Source organism: Amblyraja radiata, chromosome 32, assembly GCF_010909765.2.
Source record: "Amblyraja radiata isolate CabotCenter1 chromosome 32, sAmbRad1.1.pri, whole genome shotgun sequence".
NCBI lineage: Eukaryota > Metazoa > Chordata > Chondrichthyes > Rajiformes > Rajidae > Amblyraja > Amblyraja radiata.
The window spans coordinates 13,340,185-13,367,393 of record NC_045987.1 but is presented as its reverse complement, the minus strand read 5'-3'; the positions used below and the strand labels follow the sequence as shown (position 1 = coordinate 13,367,393).

The 27,209-nt window shown below is 40.6% G+C and overlaps 1 protein-coding gene across 9 annotated transcripts in view; it reads right to left on the bottom strand.

The window, feature by feature from the left end:
- fnbp1 (formin binding protein 1) overlaps nt 1-26,598 on the bottom strand; it is a 139,536-nt gene extending 112,938 nt beyond the window's left edge. For 8 of the 9 annotated variants that reach the window (XM_033049077.1, XM_033049083.1, XM_033049085.1 and 5 more), the window contains exon 1: nt 26,371-26,597. In XM_033049077.1, coding sequence (XP_032904968.1) covers nt 26,371-26,394 — 24 coding nt within the window. In that variant the 5' untranslated portion in view covers nt 26,395-26,597. Of the gene's footprint in view, nt 1-26,370 lie in introns of all 9 variants that reach the window. The other variant, XM_033049080.1, reaches the window with a different exon arrangement.
- Nucleotides 26,599-27,209: the final 611 nt, after the last annotated feature.

Here is a 27,209-nt window from a genome sequence, read left to right as displayed (position 1 = left end):
CTATAAGCAGCTTACAGACTTACCAGACTTAAGAACAGTTTTTATCATCATGCCATCAGGCATCTGAACTCATAAACACATCATATATGTTGATTATTTTATTTAGTATTCTCTTTTACCTCCCAATGTCACTTTTATCTTATCTTTTTTTACCCTAATCTTATCCTTGTAATAGCATTACTGAGATGACCCTTTGTCTTGTCAAACACATTTCATTGTACCGTTGACCCTGTGTTAACCTACATATGACAAATAAAACTGAACTGAATTGTACAATGAAGGTACACAAAATTGCTGGGGAAACTCAGCGGGTGCAGCAGCATCTATGGAGCGAAGGAAATAGGCGACGTTTCGGGCCGAAACCCTTCTTCAGACTATTTCCTTCGCTCCATAGATGCTGCTGCACCCGCTGAGTTTCCCCAGCAATTTTGTGTACCTTCGATATTCCAGCATCTGCAGTTCCTTTTTGAACACATGAATTGTACAATGGCCTGTTTCCTTGAACATCATTACTTTTTTGCATATCTTTCATTCATTGTTCTTTATCTCTCCACATCACCGTCTATATCTCTCGTTTCTCTCATCCCTCCAGTCTGAAGAAGGGTCTAGACCCGAGATGTCACCCATTCTTCTCGCTAGAGATGCTGCCTGTACCGCTGAGTTACTCCAGCTTTTTGTGTCTATCTTCGAGAGCTTCTTTTAAACTGAAATGGGTACTTTATTAATAAAGAAGGAAAATTATGTTGAATAATTACTTGCAGCAACGACAGGGACGAAGATGAATTAAAAATTATTTCAAAAATAATGATAATTAACAATGTTAAAATCCTATAAAATGATGCTTTATTCCCCAGGGTATATTCTCTAACGTAATAGGGCATGAAATTATAGCAATCTTTAATTAAGATAAAATGAGAGTTTTCAATTCGTCAGAGACAACGTTTTAACCCATAGAGCTCAGTGAACCACATTACTAAAAATAAAATTGCTTTTTAAAGACACATTTCATAAACTTCATAGGATAGTAATACTGAAATGAATTATAGCTAATAAATAATTTTATGAGAAAAGAAAGGCAAATCTAACTTATCTATTCTTCTTCAAAACGACTTTACTGGCGTGTACTTTTTCTTGTGAAAAAAGTAGGGAAATGGGACTAATTAGGGACTAATTCTTTCTACGAATGTGTACAAATACAATGGGGTTAGCGGCCTCTTCTGTGCGAACAGAGACCAACTTTATACTATTCCAGCAAGTGGAAGTCAGGCAAAACCTTTTAGCTTGCATATACTTCCAACAATAAATAACAATTCTCCAAAGTTAATCATAGAATGAAATTGTTTTCTGCAGAGATTTCAAAATTACAGTACAGAAAACCCCCCAAAAGTGAACAAGGGGGTGTTAATTCCATTTTTAGACATGGTATGATAACTTCAGCCATGACATTACAAAGGAATGATGCATGTAGTCGACTCGAGTCTAGCAAACCTTCAGCCGACTACAAATTATTATCTTCAAATATGGTAGAGGAGTCATGGTATGTTTTCTGGATTGCAGCCAAGCAGAAGAACCCTTATTTCCTGGCAAGCTCCTAAAGTGTCCTGTTTTGGAAACAACTTTCATACATGTATACATCCAGGCATGCGCTTTGTCCAAATAGTTCAATATTTACATGCTCGAGACACAAGATAGGGGAAAGGAAACTGTTCTCTGAACACATTAAGTGTAGCCAGGCTGGCTTAGAAATGGTAATGTCTACAGACTTCATAATCACTTTGCAAAATAAATGTGATATCACAAAACAACATACAAGTGCTGGAGTAACTCAGTGGGTCACCTCTGAAGAATATGGATAGGTGTTATTTCAGGTCAGGTCCATTCTCCAGACTGATTGTGGTGGGGAGAGAAAGCTAGAAGAGATGGGGGTGGGACAAAGCCTGGCAAGTTGTCTGCACCCACCTATCAACCCCACCCCCCCCCCCCCCCCCCCCCTCCCCGCCGCCCCCCTCCCCCAACCCCCCCCCCCCCCTCACCTGTATCCATCTATCATCTGCCTAGTTTTATCTAACACCCACCTCCCTTCTGGCATCCTTCCCCCTACTACAATCAGTCTGAAGAAGAGTTCTAATCTGAAACATTGTCTAACCTTGTTTCTCAACAGATTCTGCCTCTGACACATTGTTTTTTTTTGTAAACAAACATTAAGAGTCAAGAGTGTTTTATTGTCATATATACTGAAACAGAACAATGGGGTTCTTACTTCTTGTAACTACAGTATTCAATACATATTATAAACAAAAATGTTCAATAAAGAAAACCCAAAAGATTGCAAAAACAAACACAGCCCAAAGTCCCTGGTGCAACGATGGCAGTTCATAGTTTAGCTGGAGTTCGTACTATTCAATAGCCTGACAGTTGTTGGGAAGAAGTTGTTCCTGAATCTGAATTGCCATGCCTAAATTTGATATTACGTTAGATTTACAATTGAACAAAATGAAAGCAAAGTCACGCCAGGCACCTTCTCTGATTCACTCTGCTCTGCCGTACTCTGAATTTAGATTTGGTTTCTACAACTGAGAAAATTGTGCAAATATAGCCATAATTGGTGGGTATATAGAACGCGCTGCCAGAGGAGGTAATTGAGCAGGTACAATAACAACATGTAAAAGACATTCAGACAGGGACAGGAGAGGAAAGGTTTAGACAGACGTGGGCCAAATGGGAGTAGCTCAGATGGGGCATCTTGGTCAGCATGGACGACAATATGCTAGATGGTATACGCATGCCCAGGGTGGCACAGTGGCTCAGCTTGTAGTGCATTTGCCTCACAGTACCAGAGAACCAGGTTCAATCTTGACCTAGAGTGCTGTCTGTGTGGAGTTTGCATGTTCTCCTTCAGACAGGAAAGGATCCAGAGGAGGTTTACAAGAATGATCCCGGGGATGATTGGGTTAATGTACCACAAGAATTTGTTGACTCTGGGCCTGTACTCACTGGAGCTTAGAAGGATGAGGGTGGATCTCATTGAAATCTATTGGGTAATGAAAGGCCTAGAGGGAGTGGACTTGGAAAGGATGTTTCCAGTAATGGAAGAGTCTAGAACCATAGGGCACAGCCTCCGAATAAAAGGACATGCCTTTTGAATGGAGACGAGGATGAATTTCTTTAGCTCGAGGGTGGTGAATCTGTGGAATTCATTGCCACAGATGGCTGTGGAGACCGACATTGGGTATTTTTATAGCAGAGATTGATATATTATTGATTAGTAGGGGGGTGAAGGCAGGAGAATGGGGTTGGGATGGAAAGAGATCAGCCATGATTGAATGGCAGTGTAGACTCGGGCTGAAGGTTTAATTCTGTGCCCAAGTCTTATGGTTTAAGACCTCTTGAATTCCCTCCGGGTGCTCTTGTTTCCCCCCACGTTCCAAGGAAGTGTGGGTTGGCGGGTAAATTAGCCTCTGTAAATTACCTCAAGTAGTGCAGTGGAGTGGCAGGATCTGGAGGGTGTAAGTTGATGAGAATTTTAAAAATAGGACAAACAGGATGAGTGTAAATGGGTGGTTGATGGTCAGTGTGGGTTCAGTGGTCAAAGGCCCTCTTTCCATGTTGCATCCTTCTATAATTCAAATACTGTATGTAGCAGGCAAAATCTCCATTTCTGGTTTCATTCCAAATGGTAACATAATCAAAAACTAATATATTCCAGATTCTCTATCCATTAAACAATACAATATTGTTTTCATCTTGTTAAAATAAAGAAACTAATTAAATTTGCTTCTTTTTAATGCCGTTACAATAAGCGTCATTTTTACAATCCTTTTCTGCTGACATTGGCAAATAATTGCCTCAAATTATCTCATGTTAACAACTCAGTTTGTAATGCTTTCTTCTCTCTTCTACTTCGGATTTCCAGCTTCAGAGAAGCCTTTGAAATACACCAGACTGCACAGGACGGAAACCTTAAATTAACAACACACAAAATGCTGGACACATTGAGCAGGTGAGGCAGCATCTGTGGAGGGAGAAGATCCCAGGTCAATGACCAGATTCAAAGTATTCCCAGATATTGTTTCTACTTCACAGAATGTCTGGTGATTTTCACCTACTTCCAAAAAGGAACTGCAGATGCTACAACCTTGAGCAAAACATGAAGTGCTGGAGGAACTCAGCAGGTGAGACAGAATCTGTGGCAGGAAATGACAAATGACGTTTCAGATCTAAAGGATCCCAAGCCGAAACATCGTCTGTCCATTCCTCCATTGATGCTGCATGACCGACTGTGTTTTCCTCAACCTCACAATCTCACTTTTGTTCCCTCCCCCATATAAATGAGACAACAGCTGACCTGCTCCATCTCTCCCGACAGTAGAATTAATATCCAGAACTACATTCCAGGTTCATAAAATGTGTTGACGAAACATCACACGATGGATCAGTGTTGTTGTTAATTAAATAAACGATTTCTCAAATATTGCTTAATACATTCCAGTCTTTCTCAGGTTAGTCTGTGAACCAAGTGTGAAGAAACAAGCATGGAAACAGGCCCAACTTGTCCATGCAGTCTCCATGAAATCTCAAGACACCAGTGCAAATACAACCAAGAAAATGTCATGCCAAATACCATCTATTGTCCTTCCTCAGCTGATTAGTGCTTCATGCTGAACAACACCAAGAAGAAACGTTGAAAATAGCATGGATAAAAAAATGCATTCTGGGCGGAAGACATGAAAAATCTCACACCAAGGATGGCTTGCATTGTACAGACCATGTCCTGAAGGGTCAGACAAGGTTTGCATGCAGATGGTGAGCAACCAACACAAAGGAACCTTACCCAACTTCATCCTCACCAATTAACCTGGTGATGCATCTCTCCAGAGCATAGGCCCTTATAACATGGATTCAAGCAAAACACTAAGTGCTGGAGGGGGATCAGGCAGCATTTGTAGAGGAAATGGATAGATGGCCATTGAGTAGCAGGGGGATGAAGCTGAAAGAGAGGTTGGGATAAAGACTGGCAAGTGATGGGTGGATACATGCGAGGGGGAAGTGATTGGTGGAGTAAGTTACAAAGACTAAAGGAGATAAAAGGGTGACATAAGGAAAGAGGAGGAATGACATGTAAAGACAGAGGGAACAATGTGGGTGGAAGGAATAGGAATGGGAGGGGTGAGAAAGGAGGGGACAGAAGGGAAAAGTGTGACTTGGGAACAGGAGGAGTGTAGAGAAGAGGGGAAAGGAGCTGGGAAACTGGGGTGGTGGGAGGTAGTAGGAACAAAAGATGTACATCGCAGAGGGGGAGGAGATTACTTGAAATTGGAAAATCAATGTGTTGTAAGTTAAATTTAGTTTAAAGATACAGCATAGAAACAGGCCCTTCGGCCCACTGAGTCCACGCCAACCAGCAATCATCCACATACTAGTTCTATCCTTTTGGGGCCAATTTACAGAAGCCAATTAACCTTGTCTTTGGAATGTGGGGAGGAAACCGGAGCACCCGGAGAAAATCCACGTGGTCACAGGGAGAACGTGCAAATTCCACACAGACAGCACCTGTAGTCAGGATCGAACTCGGGTCTCTGTCGCTGTGAGGTAGTGACTCTACCCCTGTGAACCCACTGATGTGCACTCATCAATACTGCCAGTTCTCACACGAACTGTAACGGCTGGTTAAAAGCCTTTCACCGTACCTCGGTACAGGTGACAATAATCTAAACTGAATTGAGTTGAACTGAATTGAAGTTGTTGATTCAATGCAGGGTCTCGAAGGTCTCAACGTCCTATCCAGATTATGAGATGGTGTTCCTCAAGCATACCTAGGATCTGTTGGAATAGTATCAGAATGTTGGGCTGAGGTGGAGGATTGAAGTGTAAGGAACTGCAAATACACAGATCAACTTGCAAAATGAACAAGCAGATTCTTCAAAGTTGTCGCCCAACAAGTATCTGTTGTTCCAGTGGTGGGGAGACATCATCATGAACACCGTATGTCATTCAGTACATTAAACTGGAAGCATGCGAGTCGCTGCTTCAGTGATGGAGCATGTCGGTCAGAATAGAGAATGAGGACAAGTGGAATAGTCCTTTAAGAAAAAATTGAAAAAGTAACAGAAAACATGTACAAGTTATCTAGCTTTCCAAATATTAGGAAAACGATTATGGTAATGTTGCATTGTATAACAATACTTGGATCTCAGCTGGACGATATGCAATTTACTCATCTTTTTTAGTTCTATATTCCCTCACCGGGGAAAGCTTTCACCGTATTTATCCTGTCAAGGCTTCTCAGAATGGTCTGCTTCAAAGTGTTCTGCTTCGCTTCTCATTTCGTTAACTTCAGATATATATAAATATAAAAGCCCTGTGCTAATACAAAAAATCTCCCCGTCTCGGGCTTGGGATCATTAAATATGCATAAACAGAGTTATTTGATTCAGTTCTCACAAAATAAAAAGACACAGCACACGATAATTAGATTGCCCGAGATGGAATTGAGATGATGAAACGGAGCTTAGCTAGGATCACCCATCACAACTGAAAGGGAGGGAAACAGATGTGCATCAAGGTTTATTTGTACCATTGAGTAAATTACCATTGGAATAACATTGTGGAGATGTTACTGAGAGCTTCAGACACATTGCTGGAAAACAAGAATATAAAAACAGAAGGAAGCTAAGAATGAGAACCCAGTCTGAAGAAGTGTTTCGGCCTGAAACGTTGCCTATTTCCTTCGCTCCATAGATGCTGCTGCACCCGCTGAGTTTCTCCAGCATTTTTGTCTACCAATGAGAACACAATAAATGGTTTGAAATTCAGCAAGCTTGCAAGATCACTTCTGAACAATTCAAATCATCTAATATCAACATTTAATTAGCTACAGGAACTGCAGATGCTGGAATCTTGATCAAAACACAAAATGCTCGACTAACTCAGTGAGACAAGCAGCATTTCTGGAGATAGAGAAGGATCCTGACCCACAACATCTATCCATGTTCTCCAGAGATGCTGCCTGGTCATCTGAGTTACTCAGCACTTTGCGTTTTTTGACCAACATTTAATTACTCAAATTAAGAACACATGAATTTCAAACATCCATGGATTTCTGAGTATTTAAAAGAATAGGGATGATTGAAATTTTAATATTTGAGTCAAGAGTGTTTAAATGTCATATGTACCAGCAACAGAATGTTGAAATTCTTACTTGCTGCAGTTTAACAGGCCCATAAATGCAATAATAAACAGAATATCATAATACAATTAATTAATAACAATGGCAGGTAACCATAACAGTGGAAATTCAATGTCCATTGTGCAACCAACCACAGTCCATAGAAAAATGAAAAATAATATTATCATTTCCCTTTCTGATGATTCAGAACCAATTTCTGGCACATGACCGGCACTAAATTATTTCACTTCTGTGTTTCCAGCAGCCCAAGCTTACACTTCTTTTAATTATGGTCACAGTCCCATTTTTGCACAAACCAGAATTATAAATCAATAGCAATTTTAGAAAAAAAAGTCTATTTCCAACAAATTATTTCTAGCAAGCAATGTTTTATTGAAAATTTTTGCATGTTATTAAAGTCCTTGCTAAAAGATTATTTTACTCTTTCGCAACTGACCTGCAATAAATTAATAACAACAGTTGCGTTAGGCTGAAGAAAATGTAGTGGCTGCAAGATATTTGAACAAATATATGGACGGAAAGATTTTAGAGGGATATAGGCAAAATGAAGGCAAATGTGGCTAGCCCAGTATGCCAACTAGCTCAGCATGGACAAGGGGGACTGAAGAGCATGTATCCATGCTGTGCAGCTCTATAACTTTATGGTAGATTATAAAAACCAAATTGCTTCTTCAATTGATTTTGAATACAATTTCAAAAAGCTCAGATGACCAGAATAAAGAAATTACTTTTTCATAATTCAAAAGTTTGTGTAATCAATTTCAGCTACTTTCACTTTTTTGAAGGCACATCGCAGGTTTCCTTTCAGTCAGGAGATGGAGTTGAAATATACTGACAAACCACAACGATAGTTGGGTTGGTGTCGTCAGAAATTTGAACTTCCCCAAAATTAACTTGGATTACTTTAATGCAAAAAGCTCAGATGGGGTGGAAGTTATATTTTAAAAAAAGTATTCCCATGAAAACTTTTCGATTTATTATGCGCCTATTCTTGCTCCAGAAGTGGGAACGCTGGACTCAATCTTGCAGAAAAGAGTCAGCCAAGTGAGGATAGGAAAGCATTTTTGAGATAGTGACCCAAACTCAAACTTTTAAAATAATTATATAAAGATCAAGGGATGGTTAAAAAAATTTGGAGCCGAGGTCGGCTGAAATAATACAATATCTGGCAGAGGCAGTTTGGGAGGAAAGTCAGGCAGCATCACCAGCGACAGTGCAGCCCTTCCTGATGAGCTTAATGCATTCTATGCCCGCTTTGAGCAGAAGACCAACAGGGCGAAGAAATCCATGCCGACAGACTCAAGGGTGCCTTCTCCCACTGTCACTGTTGCAGAAGTAAGATCGACCTTCCTGAGAGCGAACCCACAGAAAGCAACTGGCCCGGATGGAGACCATGGCCACGCCCTTTGGAACTGCACAAACCCTTCCTCAGTTGCGACCCTTCCTCAGGCTCTAAGCTTTTTTCCTACAAATTCACCTCCTAAGTCTCCTAAGAACATTTAATATTACAAAAAAAATTAAGTTCAAAACATAAAATGTGTTAATTTAATTAGGCAGTCAGGCTCTTAAACAGGTTGAGCAGCGTTTAGGACAATGATCCGCCATATACACCAACAGCAAAGAACGATATGTGTAGCGGCATCTTTTGTCTACAAAAAATGCACTGATAGAAACTGAAGGTGAGAGTATTGGTCAAATTAATGAAACATTGCTGAGGCCACACATGGAATATTTTGTGTTTTGTTAGAAATGAATGGAGAGGGTGCCTAACATAAGTTGGGAAAACAAAGAAAGGCCATGCAATATTACTGGCAGAGAAGGTGAAAGAAAGCCCCCCTCACCCCCAGGCAGTTTTAATTGAAGGGAGAGAGTGTAACACGGAAAGAACAGGGCCTACAAGGAACCAACCGGACAATCTGTGAAGCTAGAGTACACAGATGAGGCCTTAACTGAATCCTTCTCATCTCAATTTACTGAAAAGGACATTAAAAAGAAGGTCGTACATGTTTTAGTGCACTTGAAGGAAGATCAATCCCCAGGGTCTGATGAAATGAGTCCCAGACTGCTGTGAAAGGCTGGAGAAATTGGGTTTGTTTTCATTGGGGCAGAATAGCTGAGGGAGAACCTAAGTGAGGTATACAAAATGATATCAAGTCAACAGAGCCCAATACATTTATTGTTGAAAAGTACACAAAAAATCTGAGCAAAATCCAATGAAAAGCTTGACAAACCATTCACATCATCCCATGTATTTAATATGGATACGATCTGCCTAAAACTTGCATTATTCAGAGTCACTCCAAACACATTGAATTATGACAAGGCATATGCTCCATAGAACTGATGATCCTGCAGCCATGGAAAATTCACCCCCCTCTATGCTACCCCAACACAGATGCCCTGCAGCCATCTCTGGCTGAATTTCCTCCTCTACAGCCCTAGTGTGAATTAGAACACCAGCAGCACAGAGACACACAAGGAATTAAAATGTATTTACACCAGTATGGTGTGGTCCCACAGATGGTAAATCTATCCACTGGAGCATGGAGAGGGCTCCAATAATTACTTTGTTTAATTAGAACTGCTTTCAACTTCACGACCAAATTGAGTAGTGATGTACAATCAATATTTCACGTTGTATTTTTGTGGCAATGAGTTGCATTTGGCATTGTTTAAAGCTCATTACAAGTCTTAATGAAATAAAAAGGGCAAGTATTAAATTTAAAAAAAAAAGAAAATCTAAAGCGGTCAAAAATTTGACCTAGTCAGAAAACTTTCATCTCAATGTCCTTTTATTTCTGGGCACTCAAAAACAAAAAGCCAGAACCGCTGCCGAGATGTTTGCTCAACACAACTTTCACTACCAGGATTTTTAGCTGAGGGTATACAAGCTATAATTCCTTCTCTTCAACAGGTCCTATTCTTGCAGAAGCATCTACACAAATTGGTACCTTTGTGCAGGCTGCACGTAGCAACTGCAATGCATCTTATTAAAATTAGCTACTTTGCAAGTTATACGTTAACATAAGATCAAGATCAGATAAGTCATCTGAGGAACAAGGAAAATTGGAAAAACAAGGAAAAATCAGTCACTAAAAGCCTTTGGAAAATTGTTCTAAGACTCTTGCCTACCAATATTTCCATTCATTTTTTAGCATGAGAAAAGTTTCATAATGCTTGTAAATAATTAAACCTAAATTCTGAAATTCCATGACATATCCATCTAAAACATCAAAGTTTAGACTGCACACTTATAATTTGATGTCCTGTTGACAGATTTAAAACAGTTCTACTAAAGTTGTGGCATCCCGGTTTATATGGAAACATTAACTTACACTTTACCATCCCTGCCTCAATGTGGATACAGAACATCTGTTTTATCATCTACTGTAATAGGCCAATTTACTTCAACATTATAGTGCAGCGCTTACCCCAATCAGCTTGAAGCAAATTATATTCGGTCTGGCAATATCCATTTAAAACACTTTTTCCAATGATGCAGATCTGTGACGAATTGCATGCTTATATATTATGAAACAGGGAAGTGGCAGCCTCGACAACAGCCTGTCTCTTCCCTTTCTTCTTTTGTTGTTTTGTGTCTGTTATATTTGTATGCTTCAGTGTACCTTTAGTTTTGTATTATGTAGGGGGTGGGAGGAACTTTTTTAAATCTCTTCCCACGATGAAGATGCAACATTTTCCTTATCGTATCTCGGTCCGCACTGCAGCCTAACATTGTGGAGCTGTTGGTCCCTTTGTTAGGGATCGACTTCGGGAGCTCCAAACACAGGAGCTTCGACTGGCTCGATCGCGGGAGCTTCAATAGCCCCGTTACAGGGGCTTTGACAGCCAACGGCAGGAGCTTCAATCGTCCCAACTGCGGATGTTTCGACCGCTCCGACCGCGGGAGGAAAGGAGGAAGATGGTAATAGTTATTCGCCTTCCATCACAGTGGAAAATGTGAGGTCGCCGAAAAACATGATGGACGTGCTGCCTGCGCTGGTGGGGACTTGGAGGGAGTGCCATGACTGCAGTGATCACGGTGTTTGTGGGGACATCGCACCAGGAGAACATCCTAGCGTCCGGTGCGAGCGTGGACGGCTTTCTGACTGTTCGGGCGGACAGGGACTGCGACTGCAGATTGAGTGACAGCGGTCGGTACAACTCTGGTCACGTCATGGTGAAGGAGTGTGTGTGTGTGGCCCGGACATTGAACTGATGGCTGCGTGTCTCCGCTTATGCCGCATGCCCCAGGGATTCTCACGCGCCGCTGTGGTGGCTGTTATGTTTAAATCTTAATGTAGTTTTGTGTCTTGTTGCTTTTTTGGTATGACTGTATGGTAAATCAACTTACACTGTCCCTCGGTACACGTGATAATAAAGGGCCATTGAACCATTATGTCAAAATGAGAAGAGAAATGAACCTGTCTTTACCTATTAGAAATAATGGGGAAACAAGCATTATAAAAAAATCCCAAACTATTATCCTGCTTTTAACAAATTCAATTGACACAATTTTAAGAAATATCCAAAAATGATTTATTTTAAATGTGGAACAAATACATTTAATTCCAAACATGTTAATCCTTTGCCAACATTTCATATCACTCTAGCAACACTCAGCTTCAAAAGATTGCACAATGTAACGTTTAAGCCAGATTCATTTATTGTAGCAGTATACAAAATCATGATGGGGAATAGACTAGGTGAATGGACAAGGTCTTCTCACCAGAGTCGGGAATCAAGAACTAGGGAGGGGAACCTGACGGGCATTTTTTTTCAAGTTGTGAGTGCTGGGTGTATGTAACGAGTCACCAGAGGAAATAGTTGAGGTAGATACCATAGCAACATTTAAAAGACATGGATAGGACCGATTTAGAGGAAAATGGACCAAACGTAGGTAAATGGGACTTGCTCAATGGGGAATCTTGGAGGCATGGACAAGTTAGGCTGAATGGCCTGCTTTCATGCTGATAGCTCTCTGACACTACGATTTCCTTTAATACTGAAGATACCAACTAACACCATGATAATCCTCCTAAGCAACCCTTTCTCATGCCTTCACATCCTTCAAGTGTAGTAGCAGGAAATATTGATAACACTCCAGTTCAGGCCTAATTTAATGACTGACAAAAAACCCCAGTGACCATTTTCTGTTAAAATTCAATTCCTTCAGCTAGAATTACAAGAAAACTATTTTCTTATATGTACATCAACATCAAGTTCTCACTATTCATGTATACTATAAAAATTGTGCCTTTTATAGAAACATAGAAAATAGGTGCAGGAGTAGGCCATTCGTCCCTTCGAGCCTGCACCGCCATTCAATATGATCATGGCTGATCATCCAACTGAGTATCCTGTACCTGCCTTCTCTCCATACCCCCTGATCCCTTTAGCCACAAGGGCCACATCTAACTCCCTCTTAAATATAGCCAATGAACTGGCCTCAACTACCTTCTGTGGCAGAGAATTCCAGAGATTCACCACTCTGTGTGAAAAATGTTTTCCTCATCTCGGTCCTAAAAGATTTCCCCCTTATCCTTAAACTGTGACCCCTTGTTCTGGACTTCCCCAACATCGGGAACAATCTTCCTGCAACTAGCCTGTCCAACCCCTTAAGAATTTTGTAAGTTTCTATAAGATCCCCCCTCAATCTTCTAAATTCTAGCGAGTACAAGGTTTTATGTAATACTAGTCCTCCCAGAGAGAAACATTTCAGTTTTCTTCACGTTGAATTCCATCCTTTTGCTAACATAACCAGGCAATTTACATTATCTTTAGGTTCCAACTATCTTTGTTATAAATTGCTGTGATTTCAACTTTAGTATTATCTTTGAAACACAAGGAACTGCAGCTGCCTAAATATTGAGCAAATCAGTCTGAGGAAGGTTCCCAACCCAAAACAATATCTTTCCATTTCCCTTCTCAGATGCTGCCCAACCTGCCAGGTTCCTTCAGCAAATGCTTTCTGCTTAGCATTATCTTTATTAACTTCATAGTCCCTATATTCAAGTCTGGGTCATTCATAAAAATTGATCGGACCATAAATCTGCCCTTGGGGAAACACCACTGTGTCATATCCTGGTCTGACAAAAGCAACCCTCTACGTTAACAATTTAATTTGATATCCTAACATGGGTGCAGAACAATCTTTTCTGAATGAAAGAAAACTTAATTTCAGTTTTTGAGAAAACTTCAAAACTGAAGCATTCAACATGCATTAACAGTAAAACTTATATTGAAAAAAAATGAAATTCTTTGTATGCCCCTCCTGATCTTGCACTCCACAATAAGGTAACCCCTTGGCCTCCTAAGCTCCAAAGAAAAATGTCCCAGCAATTTCAACATCTCCCCACAACTCAAGACCAAAGCCCAGGTAACATCCTGATAAATCTCTTCTGCACCCTACTGTATCTAAAATACTTGTGTCATGCTGACAATGTTACCCTGAAGTCTATAACTATCCTTTCTGTCCATTGCCTGGTTTAGACTAATCTGCAGACATTATAACAGCTATAACATTTGAAAATTGACACACAAGATCTAAGATTCTCAGATCAGATCGACACTACACTGCTAAGACAAAAGGTATCCTGCCAGTTCGAGGTGAACAACCTAAAGTAAGTGTGAACAATTTGATCGGTTTTGACCAGACACTGGCCTGCAGCAGAAATCGATCACTGTCTTAGGAAAAACCATGAAAAGCCTTCAGACACAACTTTCACCATGGTACGTGGAGCCATCACAATCATGCTGTCTAACAGTTAAAAAGTGGAACAGGAAAAATTGTAGCAAAAATAAATAAATTTTAAAAATCGGCCTTTTAAGCAATTTTGTCACTTCATACGCAATAATAGCAGGTGCTTCCTAATGTTAAATAGTTTCTATAAACTATCAAATCTGTGTGAGTCATCGACAGCAACCAGGCATCGTGCAAAATTCAAATCTTTACGTTAACATTTTAAATTTCCCCACTGCACAAATGGTTAAGTAAAACAATGTAGATTCACTATTTGAAATATTTAAGAATCACCACAAAGTTAAACAAATATTTTCTTGAATATTCAGATACTCTCAATTATTTATTTAAAAAAACATGAACAGTTAAACATTAACGAGTAGTATATAATCATAGAGCAATCATGTTACTAAGCAAACAAACAAGTGTTCTCATCCGACTATTGCAGTTTGAAAACCGAAATTCAACAAAATAAACCTGGTGAAGATGCAACTCCAGTCCAAGAGCAAAGGAATAATGCCCAACATGATGATTGGTACACTGTCATCAAGGCAGCTGGATATGTCACATTTGATTCTTTGGCACAGTTTAGTTCTATATAGAATTCTGAATAATTTTCATTCCTTATCTCACCAGCAACTTTGCATGAAATACAAAGAATCAGTCTATTGTATTCACTTTATTAGACATGTAGCTGCTCCGAAAGAAATATCAGATTTACACCATTCGACTGTTCTTTCTCACTGCAAATATTTCCTCAAAGATTTTATTAATTTTCATCCAAGGGAAACTAATGAAACTGCATCTATCATTCTTTCAGTGAATGCCAGAAAATGCAATTGGCAAACTAGATAATTGCAAAAATGCATGGGGATCTTACCATAATTGAGAGTCAGAGTCCACACAGAAACAGGCCTTTCGGTCCACCTTGTCCATGCCAACCAAACTAACCAAGTTCCCATTTACGTGCACTTGGCCCATATGCCTCTAAACTTTTCCTATCCACATATCCATCCAAATGTATTTTAAACGTCATTAATGTATCTGTTTCTATAGCTTCCTCCGACAGCTCATTCCAGATACCAACTGCCATCTGAGTGAAACAGTTGCCCCTGAGGTCCCTTTAACTTCCTCTGGCTGTTGGCTCTTCTTGATGAGTTGCTCCTTCTTACCTATTAACAAAATATCTGATCATTTTAGCAATTCTACAGAATCTCCACTTGTCTCACTGTGCTCAAAGGTGAACAATCCTGCATTCTCCTTTTTCGTAATCCAAGTCCTTAACCTCTGGTTAGATTCAAGTAAATCTTCTGGGCGCACTTCATACTATTCCGAAAGTATAGTCCAGGACATAACAGCTTAACTGAGTTATGTTAGAATCCACGATTTGCTGAATGTCTATGTTACTTTCTTCCTCAAACCACATGTCTGCACAGTTTATGCACTGTATTTCTAAACCAATCTAAGCTAAGGCACGTGGAGAGGATAGGTTTAACAGGATATGGGTCAAATGCAGGCAGGTGGGACTAGAGTACATGGGAGATTCTGGTCGGTGTGGGCAAATTGGACTGAGGGGCCTTTTTTCCATGCTGTATGACTCAATAACAAAGTCGTTTGGTAGTCGAAGCCCAAGTGAGTTTGATACTACAATTACTCTTTAATAATAAATTACACTTGTCTGTTTCAAAAGCTTCTGGTGATTCCACAATTCTGTCTTAATACTGTAACAAGGGTTGTAAACAAAGTCTGTACTTTGTGAAAGAAAATTGAAGTAATCTCAGCCTATAATATCCAAATCATTCCCACTGTCCACTGATGTTACATTACCGAAGTTGATGTCAACAATATGTGTGGCCTAGCGGCACAGATATGTGTGGCCTAGAGCTACTGCCTCACAGTACCAGAGATCGATCCAAACTTATCTGTGTGGAATTTGCACATTCCCCTCGTGATCGTGTGGATTTCCTCTGAGTGTAGACACAAAAACCTGGTGTAACTCAGCAGCATCTCTGGAGTGAAGGAATGGGTGAAGTTTTGGGCCGAGATCTATAGGGAGCGGATTAAAAAGTGAAATGACAAAGAACTCATGTGAAAGGGAGATTGATGGTCAGCGGGAACTGGGAGGGATGAAGTTTGTGTTTCAGTGCTGTATCTTTCAATCAATAATCCATGTATTACCTGATGTTTCTTAATGTACTGGGCACACTATAATTTAATATTACCTGAGAACTATCATCTCTCCATCAGAACTTATTCATTATGTTTTTATTAACAGATTTTTCACCAGTCATAATTATAACAATGGTTAAAAGTTACAATCATGCCATACTTTGCAGTGAGGTATCCTCGGATTCCCTCGATGTTCGGACACTCAGCGCGAAATCTGTGCAAACTCAAATTCAAGTGGTCTCCAGAAGTTTGCTTCATAAAAACTTGGAAATCAAATGTAACAGAGGAAAAACTACCCAGAAAAAGTACAGGTGTGGAACTTGCTGCCAAAAGGTGAGATAGTGCTGAATACCACCAAAGAACCTAGAGCTTAGACATACAGCATGGAAACAGGCCCTTCAGTCCATGCCAACCATCAATCATTTGTTCACATTAGTTCTATGTTATCACACTTTCTCACCCACTTCCTACACATTAGGGGCAAACCTGCAAAGGCCAAATACCCTACAAACTCGCACGCTTTTGGAACGTGGAAGGAAACTGGAGCACCCGGAGGAAACCCATGTTGTTAGAGAGAGGAAGTGCAAACTCCACATAGAGAGCACCCAAGGTCACGATCCAATTTGGGTCTAGCACTGCGAGGCAGCAGCTCGACCAGCTATGCCACTGCGCATTTCGATTAACGATAATGAAAGTGCAGGCAAAGTAGATCGGAACAGAAGTGCATGCGAGACAGAGGGAACAGGAAATGCTGGATTCTTGAATAAAACACAAAGTGCTAGAGTAACTCAACAGGTCAGGCAGCATCTCTGGGAGAACACATACAGGCAATGTTTCCGGACAGACTTTTTCAGCATGTGAAATGAGCACAGGAAGACTTCATTGAACCAGAGATTCTAGTGCGGAGAAACCGAGCTGAAACAGCCTGTTTCTATTCAGTTTTAAAATGGACCCAATCATTTTACAGTATATCACCAACACCCACTTCCTGCCAGGTTATGTCTAAAAAAAGGCAGCACTATGATGATGCTTCTCTTTTCTCAGAATTCAAGCAATATCAAGACAGTCGTTCTGCCCCTGTTGTTCCAAATATAGATTGGAGTTTTTCTACACTAGGACTCCAAGAACTCTTATTCCTTTTTACATATGTGTACCAAAAATACAAACATTAATTCATCCTCCAGCTCAAATGCTAAAAGTGTATACAATAGAGTTAATGAGATGAGAAAAATGTCAAGTATGATTGCAGAGTGAAAATACAATTTTGAGCACATTTAAAGTTATGCAAATGTCTGGTAAATGATCCTGAATCTATTGGCCTATGCTAGTATTAAATCTTGATTGCATTTGCCGAAACACTTGAACAGTGTTCAAGTGGTATTATGCAGACAGTGTAACCCAGAAACAACTATTAATAATCAAGAGAACAAGTTCAAATCTTAGTTTGAAAATAAGTCCAAAAAACTGGTTTTCCATTTTCCAGAATGCATCTCAGTGGAGAGCCACAAACTAAAATGTTCTTAGATGTACAATGGAGAGATAATTCAAGGAAAATCTCGGTGAAATAATCATCTTTAAAATGAATTGATGCTACATTAAGCAACAATGTGCAATCACAGCAAGTTAGCACAATGGCCGTTCCATTTAAACCTGAAATAATTATTTAGCAAATACATCACCAGTTATTTCACAGTTTACAAAATTAAGCCAGACTACCATCTACAAGACATTGATTGTGCAGAGGTATCTGAAATCATAAAGATAATAAATAAGGTGAATGCACAGTCTTTTTCGCAGGCTAAGGGAATTAAAAACTGGAGGACATAGGTTTAAGGTGAGAGGGGGGGGGGGGGGAGGGGAGATTAAATAGGAACCAGAGGGACAACCTTGTCCACAAAATAATGTGGTGGGTATCTGGAACGAGCGAGCTGCCAGAGGAAGTAATTGAACCAGGTACAATAACAACTTTTAAAAGACACTTGGACTGTGTGACTCCATAATTTTAGATTACTTTCTTTTATAGCAGCCTTTGATTGTGATATATCTGCCAATATTACTATTGCTGTTTAATGCATTCCTGTTCAGTATATAAATGACCACTTCTGCTTGGTAAGTGCCTTAGTAAATTGTATCTGTGGCCACCAAGTTATTTGACGAATGCTCTCACTCAAATATTATCACATTGATTTAAAGATACAACTGCTATTCTATGTCAGGTAACTATTACGCAGATTCATAGGGTACACATTTGATAAGTGACTTTTTAATTCTCCAATTTACTGACAAATAATAGGAGTTTTCCTAAATTAAAAGTAAAATGATTATTGCTGCCACTTGAGCTCAAAAACTCAAAACTGTTGTTTCATTTTGTTGCTACTCACCATAATTCACCATCAAGTCGAACCTATAGAAAGATAGTTCAGTTGGTCTGCACAAGGATTTACAATCCATCCATGTTCACTTCACATGCTCCTCTCTTCCCTTCTTCCTCCCACTAATCTACATTATTCTTCAATAGCATTCATTCAAACTCTCCTTGTGACAGCACGTTCCACATTTTTACGTTTTCCAGTTAAAGTAATTTCCTTAGATTAAATTGTTGATCTCCAAGTCTTTGTCTTGTACCACAAGTGGGAAATATTCCCCTTTTCTAACTGGAGGACTTAATTCTTATCGCCTTGCTCTGTAGAAGCATCACAGCCTGCTCAATGCTTAGTGAAGCCTACAGCAAGAATGATAGTATAACGTTACTTCAAATCTTGCCACTCCTACTTCACTGCCTTATTATATAGGAGATCGCTGCCACACAGCGTTTCAAATCCAGTCTAGCCAACGTTCTGTTCAAATTTAACTCAACACCCTTGCCTTTTGAAACTTGATTAATTCTTAATTATTTCTTGATTAATTCTTCTCTTTTTAATTGCACCGTTAACCTACGTGCATTTTAGTGATTTATGCATTTGATTATTTTGCTCCTATACCCCATTTCAAGCAGTGTCTCAATTCTTAAATTGAAAAGCAAAAAAGAAAAAAGCATATGCAACGAGAAAAGAATAGAGAGAGGTTGCATCCAAGGAGAAACTAATCGTGAATATTTCAGATTGATATCCCTCCATCAGAAATGAGAAAGTTTTAGAAAGCAGGAATGTTTTGAATTGCAAAGAGTGGGAGGGACGGGAAGAACAATGGAGAACCCTGTAATAGGATGGAGACCATGACACAATGGATGATAGAGCCTAGTGTCAGGGTTGTGAAAGCCCATTCACCCCACCCCTCTCTCTTCTCTGTAACAATTCTATTTATTTTCTGTTCTAACAAAAGGTTATTGACACACAATGTTATTTCTGTTCTGCTCTTCCAATGCAGAATATCTCCAGTATTTGCTGTTTTTACTCCTCATTCCTGCATTGAGAGGTATCTACGCTGGGGAACAGAAGATTTCCCCACTTCAGAGAAAAGCAGCGAGCTTAACTTTTCCATGTCTCAAATCAATTGTGCCAACTTCCTACAAAACGATGAGATTTCTGTAATGGAGCAACACCCAAAGCCATTTGAGTAATTTTCAACTAAGTGTCATGCTAATTCGCCAGTGGGATAGAAAGCCAAGTAACAGAAGAAACATATTGCTAACCATTTATCCATCTCCTCTCTAGAATGTACACAGAATGTAAAGTCTTTCAATTTCTAAACTGAATTATAATTTTCTGTCATCAGTAATTTCAATGATTGATTGCTTTGAAAATAGCCTAAAGGTAATGGGGTAGGGAATCGAAGACTAGAGGGAATAGGTTTAAGGTGAGAGAAGATTTAATAAGAACCCGAGGGGAAACTTTTTCACTCAGAGGGCGGTGGATATAAATGCAATGCGTGCCAGAGGAAATAGTTGAGGCAGGTACAATAACACCATTTAAAAAACATTTGGACAGGTCCATGAAGAAGAAAGGTTTCGAGGGATGTGGGCCAAATGCAGGAAAGGGACTAACTTACATGGGGCATCATGGATGAGTAGGCCGATGGGGCCTGTTTACGAGCTCTATGAACGAGCTCCACAATCTGAATGATATAATGGGCTGTTCTCATTTTCACCGAAAATTTTATGTTCTTTTGGACTGATATTTCAGAATCTACCAATGGTATTGTTAGTTCTATCCACCACATTTTTGTTACAAATCAAGGAATAATTGATTGATTGATTACAAGGAGACTGCATAAATCTGGGATATCCTTTCCCTTACATACATAAAGAAAGTGCTTTGAGCAATGCAAGACTAAGGTGGAGTGAGATTGAGATTAATTTCCATTTACGGGTGAGTGCGTCGGTCAAAGCTTGCAGATGAAACCAGGACGGCTATGATTTGCTCCTAGTTACACCAATCAGGTACAGTACAAGGAGAAACCACAAATCCAAAATCATTTGCAAAAGAGTCACAAAGAGATGAGAGATATTTTCACTCCTGTCATGAGTCGCGACCTTCTGCTTGGAAAAATGGAAATGATATTACAGGTCATTTTAAAACCAGAACAAGGTAGTGAATGGAGGATGAGAAACAAGAGGGTTCTGTACGAAATGCAGGGATGTGAGCTTAATCACAATTCCCCTTTCAAGGTGCGATGACAGTCAGAATAGGCCCAAAGGCAGCCTCCTGAGCTGACAACTTCTGTGCCTGAGCTTGTGGTGGGGATGCAAACACAGGATATGTACTTCAGCCAACTTCCTGTTGCATTACTCAAAGAAATAAACCCAGATCATGAGGAGAAAAAAAGGTAGATCTGCCAGGAAAGAAGAATAACTTTGTTACACTGTTCTGTCTCCAAAAACCAGGTCCACTTGTAATGTACTGCGTATACAGGTACTCTAGGTATAGTACATTTCTGTCGCTCACTGCAGTTTAAGATGGCTTCCAAAAGCAGTCCTTTGGATTCTTAAGTGTGACTGATTGGTGGTAGAGTTAACATTTTTAAGGACAAGTTCCTGCAACATTGCTTGAAAGGGGTAATTCTGAAGTTTGAGTAACATTCAAAACAATTGTTTGGAAAACACCCGCAATTACTATTCTCTGATTCTGCCTTCATCTGAAGTTCAAGATAGACACAAAATGCTGGAGTAACTCAGCGGGATAAGCAGCATCTCTGGATAGAAGGAATGGGTGACGTTTTGGGTCGAGATCCTTCTTCAGACTGGTCTGAAGAAGGCAGTCTGAAGAAGGTTCTCGACCCGAAACTTCACCCAGCAATCTGAAGAAGAGAACTCAACCTGAAACCTCACCCGTTCCTTCTATCCAGAGATGCTGCCTGAGTTCTTCAATTTTCAAGTCCATCTTCAATTTAAACCAGCATCTGCAGTTGCTTCCTGCAACATTTTTCTGAAGCCCTATGTCTTTTAAACTTCAAACTTTATATCTGAACACTGGTTTTAGATATTGTCGGTAGTTCAACAGAAAACTTGGACAAGTCAAGTAATTCAATCCAAATTCAAGGAGGTGAGGAACAAGTCAGCAGAATCCCATAACCAAACTAAATTATTTTGTCTTTTACCAAAGCAGAAACAATAAAAGTATTTTACTCAAGTGTCCAGGTATACCAATTCAGGCATTTTGTGTGATAACTAAGAACAGTGCAGCACAGGAACAAACCCTTCGGCCCACAATGTCTGTGGTGGATATGATGGAAAGTTAAACTAATCTCCTCTTCCTGCATGTTATATATATCCCTCCATCCATGTGTTTATCTAAAAACCTTTAAAATGTTTTTGTTGTATCTGCCTCCACCACCACCCAAGCAGCACGTTCCAGGCACCCACCACTCTATGTAAAAAAACCTATGCCCTCTAGTCTTTGAAATTTCCATCCTGGGGAAAAGATTCCGACTGCATACCCTATCTTTGCCTCTCAGAATGTTATATTTATCTATTTGGCTTTGGCTTAGTTAACAGCAGAAGTTCCTCTGAGTACATAACTTTTTCTTCAGATATTAATAGAAATCACAAAATAAAATACGGTTGATTTGTGACAATATATTTCCCACTTCTCCGATTTAGGATTTGCAAAGATTAGTGAAAATGATGAAGAATGCACTCTATCTCACAATATATGACCAGCAGTACACACTAACCTCACATAAAATCGAAGATAGAATGCACAGAAATACATATTATTGTAAAGCAGCATGTTCGTAGTTGATTAGTAAATTCACATTTACTAATCATTTATCTGACTGAAATTCAGGTGGCATCAATGTAGATGTTAACTGAAAGTTCATAATAAAAGTCTGAATTCTCTGGCAACTTGTCAACGTACTTTATTGTCTATTCCGTAAATGAAAAATGCAAGATTATATGAAAATGCAAACTGCCTTGAAGACACAAATCGACATGGCCATCAAATACAAGAACTCAACAATACTGGACCTCAATCTTATTCCAGAACATTGTTTTTGCACAATTCAGTAAGAGTTATCATAGCAAGATTTAATCTGATAATTACCAATTAACAAAGCATGCAAATAACTGATATCACAAGACCATATAAATCAGAGACCTATGCCAAAGTTGTTTAATAACTTGCAAATGTTATCATAAAACTCACCCATGTAAGATAACAATAATAAACGAGTGATTGGAATAATGTACATAATAAAGTAACCAAAATAGCACCTTTACAATTACATTCAATGCATGAACTGGTTATCAAGAGGTAGGATTTTGGGACAAGCCCTCAACTAATAAAATCTAACTTCACTCTATTTCACAGAACGTCACAATCACTAGCTACAATGTTGTTTGAAAGCAACTGATTGCACTGCTGAAGGATAAGCTCCCAAATAATTACATTGGATTGCATTCACTACAAGAAAAGAAAAAAATCACTACCACAAGAGTATTATACAAATCACCAGCCATTCTAATTCTACAAGGAATTAACAATGTCACATTGGCAACTTCTCCACTAATATTCAAAACCAAATTGTCCTACAAATTAGCAATCATCATTTCAATCCAACCAGCCACAACTTGTTTAAAAAACACAAAAACAAATTATCTCTCATCTTATAAACTTCATATTGTTGAGCACAATAAATCTTGCATTAACTGAAACTCATTTGCTCCGCTCAAAATACAGTAACTACTTCATTTAACAGTGTTTTTCACCCAACTGCTCTGCAGTTTTCTGAGATAAGTATTTATAACTCTGGTAAATATAACAGAGTTTTTCTAGAAAAGCATTCTTGGAGAATCCAATTCATTATGGCTCGTACAACCAAGCATTGTCACTTGCATTCCTTTTCCTTGCCTATCCATGAGAATCAAAGACTCCAGTCCTTGCACTCTAGTTCTGAAGGTTGCTGAAGAGATATCTGTAATATCAACAGACACAGATGGTGCAAGTGTGAAATGCACACCTCCAGATTTAGGGACAGTTTCTTCTCAGCTGTTATCAGGCAACTGAATCATCCTACCATAATCAGAGCAGTCCTAAACTACCACCTACCTCATCAGTGACCCTTGGACTATCGTTGATCTGACTTTGCTGGGTTTATCTTGCAGTGAAGGTCAAGTATCAAGTATCTATACACTGTAAATGGCTCGATTGTAATCATGCATGGTCTTTCCATTGGCTGGATAGCACGTAACAAAAGCTTATCTTGGTACATGCGACAATAAACTAGACTGTAACGAACAAGAAGGGTCTCAACCTGAAACGTCACCCATTCCTTCTCTCCATAGATGCTGCCTCACCCGCTGAGTTTCTCCAGCATTTTGCGTCTACCTACTAACTAAGTAGTGTTTGATGGAGTAAATTCTTGGATTATTTGGGATGCTGTGTGTTACTTCGGCTGCTGTATGTGCTCACATCTCCCTGTCATAGAGAAGTATTCCTTCTCCATTTTTAGCAGTTCCTAGTCAGGGGTTCCTATGATGATGTGAAACATTTTTTGAAGGAGCTCTGACAACATCCCCGAATGTCCTTTTCTTCTGTTCTCCCTTGGTGATGCAGCTCAGAGGAGAGCAACTGCTTCAGGATTCAATGTGCAAAGTCCATGTGGACCAGTCACCATAGCTGGTTCAGCAAAATCAAATATTGAGCTTGTTTGCCAAAGAAAGGACAATGCTAATGATTCGCCAATGGATTGAAAATTTGGGGAGTGTGTGATGCAATCCAGCTCTGTTTGAAATACCAATCAATTGAATATCCCCGAGCCAAACAGGAGGCAGGGAATCCCAGCTACACAGCAGACCATGAACTTGGCAAAAGTTTAATCTCTTGAACACTCATTTCCTCGGTGGATTCAAGGTTCCTGACTTACAGGAGATGGAGCTAAATTCAGTCATTGATGCCTGTCTTTGCTCCAAAAATATGGAAGTGGTCTCATGGTGGTTGTTGGGAAGAATTGTGGTGTGGCAGGAAACTCATCAGAGTTGGAGCACTGCAGTGATGAAGGTCAATAAAAGATTTTGCACGATGACCTAGTTTGTCCGCTTCAATTTTGTACCAAAACTGGGCCTATTGAGCCCATTGGTTCAAGTCATGTGGCATGTCTTGAAATGTAACACATTTCAGGAAATTTGAGGAAGATTGCTCACAAACTCACTTAGTTGATACTTTTGCGAGGCCAGAACCAAGATGCTAATTTTTTGGATTGGTCATACTGCGAGGATCATATCCAGGATTCAACTAAATGGACATAATCCTTTCTGCCACTCTTGGGAGAACCTCTTCAGCCACTGGGAGAACACAGTTGATGTTTAGCAGAGACCCCTCTGTAATTACCATAACTAGACTAAAATGCTTAATTGCAGGTAGTCATAATGACAGCATCTGTGAGGCCCCATGGTCTGCTGTCCTCCTCTCAGATAAGGAAGATGACACCATGAATTTGCATCAGAACTACCTCACCACGTGTTGGAATCATGCAGCACAGAAGCAGACCTTTCCGCCCAATTCATTCATGCTGACCACGATGCCCTATCTATGCTAGTACAAACTAATTGTATTTGGCCCAAATCCCTCTAATCCTCTCCTGTCCATGTACCTGTCCAAATACCTTTTACATGCTATTCTGTACTTGGCCTGACTACTTCCCCTGACAGCTCATTTCCATATACCCACCACCCAGTATTGGTAGGCAAAGTGTGTAGGAAGGAACTGCAGATGCTGGTTTAAACCGAAGACAGACACCAATAGCTGGAATAACTCAGCAGTTCTGGAGAAAAGGAACAGGTGAAATTTCAGGTCAGTCTGAGGGAGGGTCTCGGCCCGAAACGCCACCTATTCCTTTTCTCCAAAGATGCTGCCTGACCCACTGAGTTAGACACTAAAAGGTAGTGTACCTGCCCAATGTTAGTACTTCACTGGGGATTTTGACAGGAAGCTCTGCTGCTGCTGTCGGTTTTGCCACTTCAATCGCTTGCCAGACTGTGTGGTGTAATATTTGTGGCAGTTTGCATGCTGTGGACAATCACATCAAATGTTTTATCAAATACGACTTTGTCTGCAAACTTCCTCCAGCAGGTTCTGGTTGCTTCTGCCCTTGATTCTTAGCAGCGTGGATTGCTTGGAGTTTGGGCCACAAAAAATCTTGAAAACACAGAAGAATCCTCACTAGCTAGCTAGCTGTTGGCTCTTATGCACTTTACTGCAAATCCTTTTTTTTTTTGTTGGACCTTGGCCTTCAGATGCCTGTATACCTACTTTCCCCTGCTCCTGGCCCCATCTCCCAGACATTAAGCTTTGCAAGACGTGAGCAGCAGCACTTTATCCTCCGTGTTCCCCATTTCATCTTGGGGGAGGGTAAGTGATAACCTATTCAAATACCTTTGTCTGCCCTCCGCCAAGGACTTACTTCATGCTCAATCGGCCATTCCTCCTCTCGTCTCGTCTCAACGATAATTTAATTTGGTTTAAAATAAAAGACAACGCGTGCTGTCTTGCAATTCAATCCAGCAACGCCAATTTAAGTCAATTAGTTTTTCCTTGGGTCAAAGAACCCAGCCCATTTTCAATCAGATCTCGGTTTGAAAAATATCGAGGTTTGAACATTAAAATTAAAAAAGCGCTTCGGATAACATTGCTCTCCAACGCCAACGCATTACATTCTATTCAATCAAACATAGACGCACATCCAACACCGAAATTAGCTGTTGCAAGGTGGCTGTGATAAATGTTATTTAATAATGAACAGAGCTGCGAACCAATGCAACAGTCTCCCTCTGAGCCTCTTGCAGTGTGAGCGCGGAGTGATGTCCCTCTCTCTCTCTCTCTCCCCCGTTACTCACCCACAGCTCTGTGCCCCAGCTCATGGTCGGCGGCTGCTCCCGGTGTAACAATTACTGAAGCGATACAGTGGCGGGCCGGGGGCGCGCGCTCACTCGCTCACTCACTCGCTCGGCTGCGGGAGGAGAGGAGAGGAGATGGGGTGGGAAAGGAGGCTTTCTCTGGGTCTGGGTCCGGCTGCCGGCTTTATTTCCCCTTCATGGTTTTCTCCCTCCCTCCCATCCCCCCACCCCCCCCGCTCCTCGACCCCGACACCGCCGTCTGACAATATGGCCAAAGGCTGACAGCGGACGGGCGGGCACGAGCACGGTCGCGCGCTCCGGCGGGGGCGAGCGGAGGCTGGGGCAGCGCGAAGCGAACAGGTGGGGGTGGGGGAATGTGGAGAGAGGGGTGAGGTGGGGAGAGGGTGATTATTGGAGGGGAGGGGGGGGGGGTTGTTGGGAGAGAGAGAATGGGAATTATTGGGAGAAGGAGGGTTGTTGAAAAGAGGGAGGATTATTGGGGGAGATAGGGGGAATGTAGGGGAGATTGATTATTGGAGGGGTGAGAGAGGGGGATTGTAGGGGAGATTGATTATTGGAGGGGAGAAAGAGTGGGAATTGTTGGGGAGGGAGGAGGGGGATTGTTGGGAGAAGGAGGGTTGTTGAAAAGAGGGAGGATTATTGGGGGAGATAGAGGGAATGTAGGGGAGAGAGAGGGGGGATGTAGGGGAGAGAGAGGGGGATTGTTGAGAGAGAGGAGATTGTTGGGAGAAGGGGAATCGTTGAAGGCGAGGGAGGATTGTTGGGAGAAGGTTGGTGGAAACGGAACATTATTGGGGGACGGGGGGATTGTTGGGGGG